Genomic DNA, 14,173 nt, shown 5'->3' with positions numbered 1-14,173 from the left:
CTAGGATTGTGATCCGGCCAGCCGAAAATGCCACTGAGGAGGTGTTGTGTCTGTCGGCGATCATTGATGCCCTACATGCGCAGCAAGGCACAAAACAATAGAATGCTCACAGCAATCGGTCAACATGGGGCATTTGGCTTAGTAGATTGAAAACCCCATGGCATCATAATTGCTGGTTGCTGATTGACCATATTGGCGACGGGGCGCAGTAAGAACGAGTTTTGAAGTTTCGTGAAATCGTCGCAATAGAAGGAAATCTATTTTCAACCCTGATCTGGGCAACTTGTTCCTATATCATTGCTCCAATGCTGACCGCCATTCGCAGTGCAGCGCAATGCAATACATCTTGAAGATCGGGGAATTCGTGTTGACTCTCCTATGGCCCATTGCGATCTGGAAAGCTTCTTGGTAATGGCAACGTACCATTAGGCAGCAAGATGCGAAAAGCGCGGAACAACCGACCGCCTTCTTTTGCCTCCATTCGTTGTACCGTCTCATTTGCTTGTGTTGACGATAACTGGCAGACGCCGATGTAACGCTTGGCTGTGTCTTTCTTAACAGCCACACTCACATTCAGTGAACTCGCAATCGCATGTGAAGAAAAGGCTGCATCATGTCCTGGAAGAAGGACCGTAGAAGCACGAGCGCTTCTGTCAAGGATCTGGATGCACGTACAAGCCCCATGCTTACGAGATGTGGCATGTCTGGATATAAGACAACAGCTCGAACCTGCGTCCCATTAGTATTCCTTCTGTGAAGCAATCAAGATGAAGAGATATACACTGAGCAGAAACTGTTGACGGAAGGAAAATTAGAATATTCAATCAATATTGTGCCTGACACTCATGGTTTGCCATTCACAGTCGCACTTTGGACGTCGCATACCATGCACTGCTGGTTGGCTCAGCGAACACACCTGGGGCCCAAAACTTGTGCGCAGTCGTTGGTCGTACTTGGGTGGAGACGAGGCAAAAAGGAATATGCAAGGACATCATGATTTCTTAACAATTTGAAATCTGGGGAGAGCTTACATGCTCTTATAATATCTGGAAATTGGGTATCAAACAATAAAAAGTGATGATGCCCAAAGTTGTTGTCAGACTCGTACATGATATCTGCAGGCCATTTCATTGCCACCTATGGAGACAGACCAACCGTTTGGGTCGAGGTTTTCGACAAAAAGACGAGAATCTGGATTAAAGTCTGATTGCCCTCGTTGGGGTTTACGATTGCCACATACGAACAAATAACCAATCAAACCACCGTTCATGATAAGCCCCGAATGAGATCAATGTTTTGAGTCGCCAATCACACTCAAGTATAACTTACTATGAAGACTGATACGTCAAGACCAAGGCAAGTGAACAATTGAAATCTTCGGATGCTGTTGAACTCTCTCCAATTCTGTTTGCCTTGGAGAATACAATTCATCAATTGGCATAAGTTTTAGTCTCATCATAGATGCCCCTAGACGTTCACAGAATACGAAAATACCTATGTAGTCAGCGAGCCAGTATAGCAGGGCGAAGTTTGGCATAGATCACAGCAAGCAAAAATTTTATTTTCTGTGGAACATTGCCAGGTCAGTTAAGAAACTTCATCTGAATCGAGCCAGATGAGCAAGAGTATTTGCTATTAAGACAACTAAGGTCATTTCCCCAAGCCAGATACTGGTTGAGCAATTCCCACTGCGCCAACATATCATCCAACCAAAAGATACCATAGGCGCCAGTGCATTATTCATACATCGTCCTCTAGGAATTTGTAGATAAACTTAAAGTCCGCTTTTCTTCGGTTCATCCTATAGGTAATTGATTAGTTGGTGTCGAGAAAAAGATTGAATGTGGTGAAACTTACCATGTGCTCTCATAATCAAAGAAACGATAAGTTCCTTGCTCATACAGCTCAGTGATCTCCTTTGGCTCTTCATGACGTTGAAACCAAGTTTGATATTGTTTATGAAATCGCCAACTTTGTTCTTTTAGTGATCTAGCTGCAAGGTATTGTTGATATGTGGCTTGCTTGTAGTAGAAGACATAGAACAAAGTTTCTCCATCTATACGGTTATATAACCTAGGGTCATCTAGCACCGACGGAACGTCTTGAGGGTAATATGATGGCGTATTGAAAGGGGTTTCTGGTTTGTAGCTGCGAGGAGGCGACACGTCTGACATGCCAGGACCACTAGCCTGGGATGATGCCAACATTCTCTGCGATGCTGTGGATAAAACATCTGGGGCACTCTTTTGAATTACCTCAAAAGATTGAAGCATGTCCTGGAAACCTGAAGGCAGATGATATACAGATTCTGTATTCTCTGGCGTGCTTGACTTAAGCCCATTTGAGACACCATTTGATTGTGGTGGAACAGCTTGCATAGGACTGTTAGCATTGGAATTGCATGGGATAGCAATAGACAAACCTTTCTTGCCTTCTGCTGTCTTGGATAAGGCTGGTTGCTTCCCTGACGAATTTGAGGAAAGATTTGGCCTCGTATTCTCTGTCTTGTCAACAGGATGAGACACACTTGCTCCACTAGGTGCAGCACTTGATTGACTCAAAGCTGGAGATTTAGTTTGGGCACTTGATGGCGTATCCGTAGTTGGAACACTGGACCTTGTCACAGGTGTCTGATTGACACTTGCGGTTTGTGAATGTATAGTTGTTGGAGATGCCGTTACACTAGGTCTCCGTCCAGCACTTCCAGATAAAGGTGGGTGACTGACTGATGTTGTAGGAGTTGGTAGAGTTTCGGGTGGAGGGGGCAAAGGAGCAAGGCCGTTCTTATCACTAGCAGCCGCCGCCGCCGCCGCCGAAGCATATTTCAACGTCTCCCCAGGGGCACGTGTGGGTACCGCAGCTGGTTTCATAAGGTTACTTGAGCTTCCATTTGTTGACAAAGTCGATAGAGGGGTATGTAAAGTGGCCAAGGAAGGGAGAGGACTTTTTAATTGCGTAGAAGGTCTTCGTGCAGCAGCAAGAGGCGGTTCTGAACCTGCTTTCGATTTCCCAGATAAACTATTGGATCGTAGATCTGCATCTGGTCCATCCTCCTGTATCGATTGTGTGTCTTGTGATGACACCCGATCATTATCATTATTCATGCCGTAATTATCTTCTTCCTCATCAAGGTTGAGCTCATCATACATTTCCTCGTCCTCCATGAAGTCATCGTTCATGTTGTCGGTCACATAGTATTTGATGGACTCTTCGAGATCTTTAACTTGCTCAATCTCGACCGTACCATTTTCCAGACAGCGTTTGATGAGCTCCAACTTATTTTGATGAAACTTGTGCCGTTCCGTTGAGTTGTCCAGCTCTGCTATTCTATCGGCCTTAGCATTTTGAGTTTTCCCCTTCTTCATTGTTGCTGATATTGATTCCCGCTCGGCTTCCATTGTCTCGATCTGGCGCTCTAGCTCTTCTACCATGCTGCCCAAGAATTCCCCAGTTTCCAATTTCGCGCGCTCCTTTGGATCCAGCTTCGCAGCCGCCGATAGCCCTTCTTTCGAATATGCCTTTGTCTTCATAGCTTTCTCTACTGCCTTGAACTTCTCCATTTGCTACAACAGTTTAGCTCACTCCACAGTTAAGTAAAATATATGCCCTACCGTTTCAATCAATTTCCGGTGATCTAACAGAGGACCCTTATCCTTTATGTCATTACTTGCAGCCCATGTCTTGATTTGATCACGAAGCCTCTGCAACTTTTTGATCTCACGTTTGAGGTTGTCCTCCAACTTCTCCTTCTGCGCAGCATTTGTGCATTGTTCTATCTTGTCGTAGATTGATTCGAATTCTGCCACGCCTTCAGTAACTTTCTTGAAGCACTTGTCGACTTCTTGCTGAAGTTTTCGTGCCGCCATCGTGTAATTGTGAGGGGTACGGAGAAATGTATCGATGGGTTGGTGTTTGGTGATTGCTGTTGTGTACAAGGGGCTAGCTTTGTTTGACAAATATCAGACCCCATGCGTGGTGTAGATGTCTAGCTTGAGCCTTTTGGTGAAAGGTGGTAGTACAAGGAATCTACAAATTACCTTGCTACCAAGTAATTGCGTGGTCTTTGTGTGAATGTGTCGTGGTGAGAGGTTGAGAAGTTGTTGCTGAATTTTGGATTGGATTTCACGTTGCGACTCTATTGCTTGGGTGAGATTGCGGGAAGAGAGCCTCGCTTGCACCTTACCTTCATCACCTGCAGCCTTAGAAGAACGTGGGGGAATGCTTATGGACAAGGCAAGGTTTACAGAAAGAATGCCATGGCCAGGCATAGAATGAATGTGTGTTACAGTGTGGGATTGAATTCGGAATTCTGATTTTTGAATTGGTATTTTCACTTGGAGTGCAATTATCTTATGATTCTTTAGGCCATCAAAAATTTACATCTTATATTGTTGCGATTGATAAATGACATTCATCGTGGATGGAATAAATGCCCAAGTGGGGATTGCATCATACGGTCCCGAAGTAGCTCAACATATAGTCACAGAGAGTCTTATTCAGACTATCGGGAATCCTCAGCGTCCCACTTCATTGTATAAACCATTGATAGGTAGAAAGCGATCTTCCTTCTAGTCAGGAGATCAACAAGACGGATTCAATCCCAGTCATTGCCTACCCACCTGCCGGTAAACATGAAAGGTATCACTTCCAACTTTGCCCCTCGTTCGTTCTTGCTCTCCAGTCTTGACACTTACTGGGTTCTGCTTAGCTATACTCCAGCGTGTGCTGTCTGCTTCTGTAACGGTAGACAAGCAGCTGATATCATCAATTGGGAAAGGCATATTAGTATTTGCCGCTGTGGCTCCTGGTGACACGGAGAAAGATGCGGAATCGTTAGCAGCAAAAGTCTTGAAAATGCGATTATGGGATGATGAAAATGGCGGCCGGGTATGAGCGAGATGTCTCTTTATTCTCTTGGTCTTAGAAATGATTCTCTGTCATTTCACACCAGACATTGATTGAGTCATTCAGTTGCTGTTTTGTTGTCCCTGCTCGACTACAGTCCTAATGCATTTCATTTCATAGTGGAAACACAATGTACAAGACATCCAAGGAGAAGTTCTCTGTGGTATGTGAAGATAATTGAGTACTACCCTTCGACATGGGAGTCCTGCAGACTGACAATTACTTTCATATATCAGTCTCACAGTTCACATTGCTTGCCTCAACAAAGAAGGGTTCAAAGCCAGACTTTCATGGAGCTTTGGGAGGGGACCTGGCCAGGGAATTATATCAACTTTTTGTGACAAAGGTCCAGCAAGGCTATGCGTCAGAAAGGGTCAAAGATGGTGTGTTCCAGGCAATGATGGTAGGTCACACCACAATCTAGACTGCTCGGATCATTTTGCTAACCGAATGTTTGATTGTAGGAAGTGGCTTTGGTGAATGATGGCCCGGTACGTCCTCCTTATCATTGGTTAAGTGCATGCATGTATGTTCTGGTACTAATGCTGTTAGGTCACACTCGAAATGTCAACCAGGTCAAATGGAAAGGCATGAAGGGTTTGGCGTATCGCAGACCATTCACAGTTCCTGGTGGGATGAACCTGTAGAGGCCCTACGCGCAAGGCCAAAGAAATGGCCAGCGGTTGCTTGCCATCTTCACGTGCATGTAGATGTCTCGAGACATTCAATTTGTTCATCTTGAGATTAGAGCCTCTCGAGGTAATGATAGTAAACCAGAAAAGACTCTATGGACAACATTGAAAACTCTGGACCTTCCTTCTTGATGAAGTGAATGTCATGCCACACGTGAATAGCCTCATTCTCCACTTTAAGTAAAGCTTCAGATCGGAAGGTACAAACGCCGACCCCCACATTCCAACTCTCCATCTCGAAGCTTCTACTCATAAGAAGGCTGAAATTGTTAGGAAAAAGCAATCAATCAATCAATTTCAGTAATCTGTGAACCTTTATTCATTTTGCATACGATACCCTAATTTTCTATTCAAGTTCCATTCTATATTCCCTTCTCTCATATACAAACATATACCCAACAACAAAATGTCTGCTGAAGGACCCAAACCCCGCAGTCGAGTCTTCTTCGACATTTCCATTGGGAAAGAAGCTCAAGGGCGAATCACATTCGAATTGTACAATGATATTACTCCCAAAACTGCAGAAAACTTTCGAGCTCTTTGCACTGGTGAGAAGGGTGTTGGAAAGGCCGGCAAACCTCTCTCCTACAAGGGCTCCGGTTTCCATCGTGTGATCAAGCAATTCATGATCCAAGGAGGTGATTTCACAGCTGGCAACGGAACTGGCGGAGAGAGTATCTACGGTGTCAAATTCGACGATGAGAACTTCGTAGAGAAGCATGACAGACCTTTCTTACTCTCAATGGCCAATGCTGGTCCAGGTATGTACAACGATCGCACTTCATCTGAAGCTCCTCGGTCAAAGTAATAAAACATTAGACTAATGAAAACCTCGCAGGAACTAACGGAAGTCAATTCTTCATTACAACTGTTCCAACTCCTCATCTCGATGGCAAACACGTAGTTTTCGGTCAAGTCCTCAGTGGTAAAAATATCGTCCGCAAAGTCGAGAACATGCCCACTCAAAGTGGTGACAAGCCCAACAAGGAAGTCGTCATCACAGACTGTGGAGAGCTTACTGGCGACGAAGCTGAATCTGCCGATACAAAGGTTCCCGATTCTACTGGCGATACATACGAAGGTACTTCATCTCCTAAACCATCTTTTTTTCAGCTGTTTCAAAACCTAGCCAACATATCCCCTTGATGCTGCGTCTTTTGTTTTCCGTCATATATACAGCATTTTTCGAGATATTCAGCTTTCATTTTGTCATTTGTCTCTCTTGCCTTGTCATTTAATTGTTTGGAGTATTGGTTAACCTAGAAATTTTCCCATAAAAAAGACTTCCCAGAAGATATGTCCACTCCTCCAACCGCAGAAGAAACCGTCAAAATCGTTACCGATCTTAAGACCTACGGAAACGCCGCCTTCAAAGATAACAAACTCCCTCTCGCCCTCGACAAGTACGAGAAAGGTCTCCGTTACCTCAACGAAGACCCAGATGTTACGTCCTCTCCAGCCGAAACTTCTTCCACCCTCTCCGCTCTCCGTTTCACCCTCAACAGCAACTCTGCTCTTCTCCACAACAAACTTAAGAATTTTGCCGATGCCGAACGTACTGCTAGTGCCGCTCTCGCAGTTTCTGGTACCACTGATACTGATAAAGCCAAAGCTCTTTACCGTCGCGCAATCGCACATGTAGGACTCAAGAATGAAGAAGAAGCACTAAAGGATCTGGAGGAGGCCAACAAATTGGTTCCTGGCGATGCGGCTGTTGTAAAGGAATTATCAACCGTGAAGAAGAATGCATTAGAGAGAGCTAAGAAGGAAAAGGCTGCTTATAGCAAGTTCTTCGCTTAGTTTGGTGGGTAATACGTGATGTTACGGATGGATGGAGTGTTTAGGAAGAAAGGAAAGTTGTTTTTAAAAAAATGCGATGACATATCATGAATTATGGATGGCGTTGCTGCAACTCTGGTATGTTTTCTAATTATTTTATGGTACATATCGTCTTGGCTCAATGTAGTGGTCTCGCGCTTCTAGCGTTTAGCGTCTAGCCTCGATATTACTTTACTTAGTAACTCTGCGATAAAATGAATAAATCAACGAATCCTATCATAATTTCCAATTGTTTACTATATCTCTATAATTGACATACACAGTGTAGTGATGGAGGTCCATCTTGATCTGTTTTCTTTTTGATATCTCGGCTCCCTCGTTTCGCTTCCAATATTCACTTCATCCCAGACCATGTTCTCGCTATCCCTATGAAATTCTTCTTGCTGTGTATCTACTACAAAGGTCGAACCTGGAAATGCCTACAGCTACCTAGCTACAGATGGAGTCACAGTTCGCACCATGAACGTTCTTGTAGACTATAACTTATAAGTTTGATCGCATAATCACTTCTTAACATTGTCAAGGACCTAGTTCGAGCTGAAGCGATCTGATTAGCTTTTTGTTCCTTAATCACGGCTTTTTCTGTGTAAATAGGCTGATGAGAATGCTTGGGTGTATGTAGATTCAGTTGTAGTTGTAGTTGTAGTTGTAGATGTAGATGTGCAGTCTTGATGGTCTGTATGGCGTGGATTTATCTTCTCATTGGTATTTTTCATCTATACATTGTATAGATATCCTTAATGGAAGATTCAATTATGTACAATGGCGAGGAATTACTTTAGGTCTGAAGTTATCTAATCGTGTATCTAGGTAATAATAGACAACATAGTTTAGCAGGCCGTTGAAACCCATAACAACGAGGTAGAGGCAGAGATACTATCCTGAAACAGATGTTTCCTTGACGGGATTTCTTAACTTTTGCGATTGATAATGAGAGAAGACAAGGAGCTAGCAGATAGCTGTCACTACCACAGAAGCAATGCAGATTTCTTGGATGGTTACAACAGGGAGATAAGTCAAGGGTCGAGGTAATCATACAAGGCTTAGCCTTTGAAGTCCTGTGTGAGAAAATGTTCAACATTCCTAGACTTTTCAAATCTGTTGATCCATCCATTATTCAGACTTGCAGTAGCTAATTATAAATGCAAGCTTAAGCCCCCCAATAGCAATATGAACGATTCCGATTCGCTCTAAAGATGCAGCACAAGCTCATGTAAACAAGAACATAGTTCTTACCGAAAAGCTTTAGGAGAATATGACACTATCGTAAGACGACCGGGTCCTTACGAGCCAACTTGAACGACGAGTAAATTCCAGGCATGGATCTCTTCAAGAGAAGTGTGTGACTGCAAATGAAAAGGGACATAGAACCAAGCCACACATAGCAAATAGAAAATCCCGTAAAGTAAATAACACGGAATCGATTTTACTCCGCCACCATGAAGTGCAGGTATGTCAACCACTTCGATATGAGAACATCAGGTATCTGAACGCTAAACCTAATTAAGATGATTCGCTTTTGGGTACAAACCCCGCTTGTACTGACAGGGTCCATACGAGGCGAGACAAAACGATAAGCCCTAAAATAGATTCTATAGCTTTGAAGCTTCGCAGGGAGATTATAGACGACTAGGGGCGATTAGTAGTCAATTCCATCACTTCCACCCGTGTAATCCTTTGGCGACAATGTTTCGTGAACTGTACACAGCGTAATATGATTGGTTCGTTTGGGTGGAGTGGAGACCTCAATCTTTAGAATACGAACGGTCGGTACGTGGCTTCTACTGCAAGGAGAGTTTTAGCTCAAGCCGAATTTTAACAGTTGACCAAACTTTAAATATTATCATATAGGGATTCAATTGCTGAAGTAACCTTGATAAATTGATTTCATGTGCGATCTAGCCAACAAATACCAACTTACAGTTGTGCATAGTCGCATAAACTTGATATTTAACGAATGATAGACGAATGTTTACGAGACCAGAATCCGATTTGAATGAATCACTGCCTTAAACCCGGAGAGCGAGATGTTAATTTTAAAAGCTTCAATCAAGGTAGTTCATATTCCATGTTAATTAGTATTTTAAGCTATAGAAAGCACGCTAAATACGTTTACGCGTATATGATAATCAAAAAGATTGATATAGTCAACTTCATTGTACATCAATAAGATTAATTTATATAAATTTCATAATTATCTATTTTTAGTATCCTTAATCTCTAAAAATTTCTTTTTTCCATTTAATTCTTATTATATTATTTCTCTCTTGAAAATAATAAAAGAGTTAAATACTTTTCTGATAACTAGTATATGTTCTATTAATCGATTTAAATATTATGAAATGATTTAAAATAAGATAATAGAATTCGTATAGCGGAGATTTTTTTTTAGTGCGGTATAAAAGAAAGGTGATTGTAAAGCGAGTAAGTTGACCTAGTTGACTTGTCTTGTACAGATTTAACTACTTACGAGGTGAATGAGAATGCCCTGTGAAGTTTTAATAAGCGCAGGCAGGGAGAATAGAAAAAACATGTATAAAAGTGGAAAGATTCGTATATGTCCCGTTACCTTCTTCTTTTCTTCAACAGTATTTCTTGCATTCTTTTCACATCGCAATCTCGGTCTCTTTGCCTTCGCTCATTTTTGGGGAGAAAGTTTACTGTTCAATATTCTTGTCAGTTTCTACTACAATAATCATTTAAATACGTCTATAAAATTTAGACTTTATTCAACCTTTGCATAATAGCATTCCTACTGTCACTCTACCTCGAGCCCTTCTTGTACACAGAGCGAGGTCATTAACAGCATGTCTGACGTTATCGTTTTGGCTGTGGTCGCATGTGTCTTACTGGCCATTGGGGTAGCTTCTTTGATCGGCATAGCGAGACAGAAGGACGGGCCGTCAATACCGGTATAAGAAAGGACAGAGCGCCATTCTTGGGAAGGGTGCGGGGAGTTACTGCTGCATCTGATTGTTAGCTTGGAGGTGGATGTGACACTCATCAAGATAATGGTTCGATTCCACTGAGATACAAACACTCACTCGGCGAGCAACATCTAACTTCGAAGGATAGCTAGATTAACTCCTTGGCGAATTTTACCTTTGATCATTTCATACAACCGAAAAGAAATGCTCCCAAGATCTGAAATAAATCATCGGTGCAGTCCAAAAGTCTTGTAGTTGCATCATGGCACAAAGGATTACCTACTGGTCCGCTTCGATTCATTATAATCATGGCTGTGGGGTTGATGTCGGGATCGTTGATGTTGCGTTCCGGCACAGAATAATTGTATTCGACGTTTGGGGCTGCAGAGACTAAGCTGGCATGGCATTTAGTAACAAGTTTGGGAAACAGGAATTTGTGCAAAGAATATTCAGGGAGGCTGGTCCACTCATTCTGGAGACTGTTTGTTATTCTGTGAAGCAAAATAAATTGGGGCCTTTAATTTTTATTGTTTTTCTTTGAATAACAACAACAGATACGGTTGTATCGCGAAATTCAAGTTATGGACGAGAGTTTCCAAATTATAGATGCTGTAGCTTAGACACTTTTTGGGCAGATAGATCTTGGTGATTTTATTTCTTATAGTAATGCAAAATCCAACCGAAAACGTGTTTGTGAATTTGAAGAGCAGATTTTTGAAGTTGTATCATCACAGAGATGTGGACGAAACTACCCACAACTTCTCACATACCTGGTCCTATTTTGATGATATGCTGTGTAGCAATACGCGAGTAGTATAGGAGCCGTGGAATTGAGTTTTTCATATTCGTCAAATTTGGGGCTTTGGTAGTAGACGTGGGAGTTCATTTTTAACATCCTTGATAAGAGGTGGGAATAGATTAGAGTATATTCACAGAGAAGAATGATAAGCGACTGCTAGTATCAACATTGATGTACCACTTGACTCGTAAATTTTGCTTTTGGGGGCAGATTGATCAGAAAAAAGATGGATCAATGTACAATTGTCTACCAGTAAAAGGGTATCTCACCCTCCAAACCTGGACGGGGATTTGTGAGACTAAAGTCACAGAGTACCTTCTGTAGAGTTTGAAGCTCCGCAGGAAGAACATGAAAAGGTAGATGCGAGCCACACTTGTGGATACAAAGTAATCTGAGATCAACTACCTCAGCAGTGAGCACTATCCTTGTGAGTCTCAACACAGTACGAGACTGTAGTTCTATCACTACCTAGCTAGCTAAGTAGGCACCGTATTAAACCACTATTCGCACCAAGGCTGGGGTAAGTACAAAAAGAGTATTTTGAGACAAAAGGAATTCCGACATTGAGAATAATATAACAGAATATAACAGAATATCAAGTATATTTTACGAAATTCAAACTTAGACATCATATCATGAATGGGTCAAATGAAATAGTGATGAAAAGATATGAACTCTAACAATGGCAGGTATAGCCTTGTCTAACTTGGAATGGCCTAGTGGATTGTCGGGAAAAATAACCCAAATCCCGTCCTTAACTTTTTTTTTTGCGAATCGCATCGCAAGCTTTCTCAAGCTGAAATATTAAATTCTTTCTGCGACATCTTAATTTTACCTTTCTCTTCGTAAGTAATCAAGATGTCCGCACCAGTGACAGGTCTACCGGCGGTTAAACTCCCTACTGCCCCCTCGCCAATTACACCTGAACAACGATATTGGAAGGGTTTTCGCTCCCAGCAACTCATCCCATCACCAACGAATTATCCCATCACGCACATATCGTTCCCTCCTCCACCAACAAACGCTTTATCACCCTCCGGCAATGATTACTTCTGTGTTACCACTGGTACTCGACTTCAGATCTACTCAATTCGCACACGAAAATTAGTAAAGACTATTACTCGGTTCTCAGATGTTGCGCATAGCGGAGAGATTCGACGAGATGGACGTGTTATGGTGGCAGGTGACGAAACGGGAAAGATACAGGTTTTTGATGTGAATTCAAGAGCCATCTTAAAAACTTGGGAAGAGCATAAGCAGCCAGTCTGGACCACAAAGTTTTCGCCAACAGAATTGACAACCCTCATGAGTGCTAGTGACGATAGAACTGTTAAGCTTTGGGATCTGCCAAGTCAAGAAAGTACAACTACTTTCACTGGACATACCGATTATGTTAGAAGTGGTGCATTCATGCCTGGATCGATGTCGAACATGATCTTGACTGGTAGTTACGATGAGACTGTCAGATTATGGGATCCCAGAGTTCCAACCAGAGCAGCTATGACCTTCAAGCATGCTGCACCAGTTGAGACTGTACTTCCTATGCCTTCAGGGACAACCGTTCTTGCTGCAGCTGATAATCAAATCTCTGTTCTTGATTTGGTTGCTGGAAAGCCATTGCACATCATCAAGAATCATCAAAAGACTGTTACTTCGTTGTGCCTCGCATCAAACGCTACTAGACTGGTTAGTGGTGGTTTGGATGGCCATGTCAAGGTTTTCGAGACCACGGGGTGGAATGTTGTAACTGGACTCAAATACTCAGCTCCTGTTTTGTCAGTCAACGTCGTTAGCTCTGGTGCCAATCGCGAAGACAAGCATTTGGTTGTAGGTATGCAATCTGGTGTCTTATCTATCAAAACACGACTATCAGGGCAGCAAAAGGTGAAAGAAAGAGAAAGAGCGAAAGAGATGCAAGCTTTACTCGACGGTACATTAGAGGAATATGATAAGAAGAACAAGAAAAGAAAACACACTAGCGGAGTAGAAAAGAGGCTCAGAGGAATGGATTTCATGGGAGAAGGAGCAGATGTGGTAATTGAGGGCAATGCGCGTTCAACAAAGCGAAAGGCCCCAGAATGGGAGCGTGAACTCCAACTCGGTCGATATCATCAAGCGCTAGATTGTGTACTTCAGAAAGGCCTTCCTGCAGTCACTGTTCTTACACTTCTCACAGCTCTTCGACACAGAAGTGCCATGCGAGCAGCATTCGAGAAGCGTGACGAGACTACAATACAACCTATCTTCAAATGGGTGTCCAAACATATTACCGACCCTCGATACGTTCCTATATGTACTGATGCTGCTATGCTGCTCTTGGACATATACGCAGAGTATACCTCTGAATCGCCAGAATTAGAACGCCAAATAAAGTTTTTACATCGACGTGTGAAGGCAGAAGTAGAAAGGTCACAAAAGGCGATGCAGGTCAAGGGTATGCTAGATCTGCTTGTGGCTGGGGTAAAATAGGAAGTCTAATGAGGAATTGTCTTTTTTGCATAGCGTTGGCGTTGGTAGGGAAATACCGGAAATGTCAGGAAAAGCTTCCTTGTCCATTCTATATTTGAAAGACTCAATAATTGAACCTATCACATAAGCTACTGTGCACATTTTCAGATGAGAATTACAACTATGTTTTTCTCTGCTTGCAATACTATCTTGAGTAGTTGTCTCAAATTTGAAAAGGACTTCGTCTATTCTCCCGGCAAAACCAATTTCACGTCATCACGCATTTGCAAGCGCCAGGGGTAAATCTTGATTTTGACCCCACCCCCATGATACCAAACCATCTACAAATAACCTCCTATCGGTTACTGTGATCAACGTTGATTCAATACAACACCAGAAGCTTCCTCCGAATAGGTGTCAAGATAAAGCTATAATCTACGTGGCAACTTTTTCTATTTGCCATGGTAGTATAGTTCTCAATCAGGAAAACTGATTGATACCTTGATTTATCTCGTCCAAAATATAATATGATATTTCCTATCCACAAAACTGTGCCATAGCCT

General features: G+C 42.5%; 4 protein-coding genes across 5 annotated transcripts; 3 read left to right on the top strand and 1 right to left on the bottom strand.

Moving 5' to 3' along the window:
- Positions 1 to 1,536: 1,536 nt before the first annotated feature.
- Positions 1,537 to 4,286, bottom strand: BCIN_09g01420 (hypothetical protein). Its single transcript, XM_024694923.1, has 4 exons — positions 3,612 to 4,286; positions 2,423 to 3,563; positions 1,858 to 2,371; positions 1,537 to 1,801 (listed from the first exon to the last, which is right to left on the bottom strand). The coding sequence occupies exons 1-4, from the start codon at positions 3,864 to 3,866 to the stop codon at positions 1,741 to 1,743; spliced, it is 1,971 nt and encodes a 656-aa protein (XP_024550716.1). The 5' UTR covers positions 3,867 to 4,286; the 3' UTR covers positions 1,537 to 1,740.
- Positions 4,287 to 4,363: 77 nt separating this feature from the next.
- Positions 4,364 to 5,702, top strand: Bcdtd1. The gene is made up of 6 exons (XM_001547780.2): positions 4,364 to 4,638; positions 4,709 to 4,887; positions 5,026 to 5,068; positions 5,142 to 5,308; positions 5,370 to 5,396; positions 5,458 to 5,702. The coding sequence occupies exons 1-6, from the start codon at positions 4,632 to 4,634 to the stop codon at positions 5,497 to 5,499; spliced, it is 465 nt and encodes a 154-aa protein (XP_001547830.1). The 5' UTR covers positions 4,364 to 4,631; the 3' UTR covers positions 5,500 to 5,702.
- Positions 5,703 to 5,835: 133 nt separating this feature from the next.
- Positions 5,836 to 7,783, top strand: BCIN_09g01400 (hypothetical protein). 2 transcript variants are annotated; one of them, XM_024694922.1, is made up of 4 exons: positions 5,836 to 6,358; positions 6,436 to 6,678; positions 6,880 to 7,514; positions 7,700 to 7,783. In XM_024694922.1, the coding sequence occupies exons 1-3, from the start codon at positions 6,004 to 6,006 to the stop codon at positions 7,395 to 7,397; spliced, it is 1,116 nt and encodes a 371-aa protein (XP_024550715.1). In that variant the 5' UTR covers positions 5,836 to 6,003; the 3' UTR covers positions 7,398 to 7,514; positions 7,700 to 7,783. The 2 variants fall into 2 exon arrangements, with proteins under 2 accessions (XP_024550715.1, XP_001547831.1); XM_001547781.2 differs by having other exon boundaries at positions 6,880 to 7,783.
- A 4,164-nt stretch (positions 7,784 to 11,947) lies between these two features.
- Bcutp15 lies at positions 11,948 to 14,154 on the top strand. The gene has a single exon (XM_001547782.2). It carries the CDS (start codon positions 12,021 to 12,023, stop codon positions 13,629 to 13,631), a length of 1,611 nt encoding a protein of 536 aa, XP_001547832.1. The 5' UTR covers positions 11,948 to 12,020; the 3' UTR covers positions 13,632 to 14,154.
- The last annotated feature ends 19 nt before the right edge of the window (positions 14,155 to 14,173 follow it).

Source organism: Botrytis cinerea, chromosome 9, assembly GCF_000143535.2.
Source record: "Botrytis cinerea B05.10 chromosome 9, complete sequence".
Lineage (NCBI taxonomy): Eukaryota > Fungi > Ascomycota > Leotiomycetes > Helotiales > Sclerotiniaceae > Botrytis > Botrytis cinerea.
Note: the sequence above shows the minus strand (reverse complement) of the source record. Positions and strands in the feature narration are given on the sequence as shown.

Bases quoted from the DNA above. Each gene is read 5' to 3' on its own strand.
- BCIN_09g01420 (XM_024694923.1), bottom strand. From the start codon at position 3,866: ATGGCGGCACGAAAACTTCAGCAAGAAGTCGACAAGTGCTTCAAGAAA. The intron at 3,564-3,611 runs GTAGGGCATATA...AAACTGTTGTAG, and splicing joins ACCGGAAATTGATTGAAACG to CAAATGGAGAAGTTCAAGGC. The intron at 2,372-2,422 runs GTTTGTCTATTG...GTCCTATGCAAG, and splicing joins GACAGCAGAAGGCAAGAAAG to CTGTTCCACCACAATCAAAT.
- Bcdtd1 (XM_001547780.2), top strand. The intron at 4,888-5,025 runs GTATGAGCGAGA...TTCATTTCATAG, and splicing joins ATGATGAAAATGGCGGCCGG to TGGAAACACAATGTACAAGA. The intron at 5,069-5,141 runs GTATGTGAAGAT...TTCATATATCAG, and splicing joins CCAAGGAGAAGTTCTCTGTG to TCTCACAGTTCACATTGCTT.
- BCIN_09g01400 (XM_024694922.1), top strand. From the start codon at position 6,004: ATGTCTGCTGAAGGACCCAAACCCCGCAGTCGAGTCTTCTTCGACATT. The intron at 6,359-6,435 runs GTATGTACAACG...AAAACCTCGCAG, and splicing joins AATGGCCAATGCTGGTCCAG to GAACTAACGGAAGTCAATTC. The intron at 6,679-6,879 runs GTACTTCATCTC...CCCATAAAAAAG, and splicing joins TACTGGCGATACATACGAAG to ACTTCCCAGAAGATATGTCC.
- Bcutp15 (XM_001547782.2), top strand. From the start codon at position 12,021: ATGTCCGCACCAGTGACAGGTCTACCGGCGGTTAAACTCCCTACTGCC.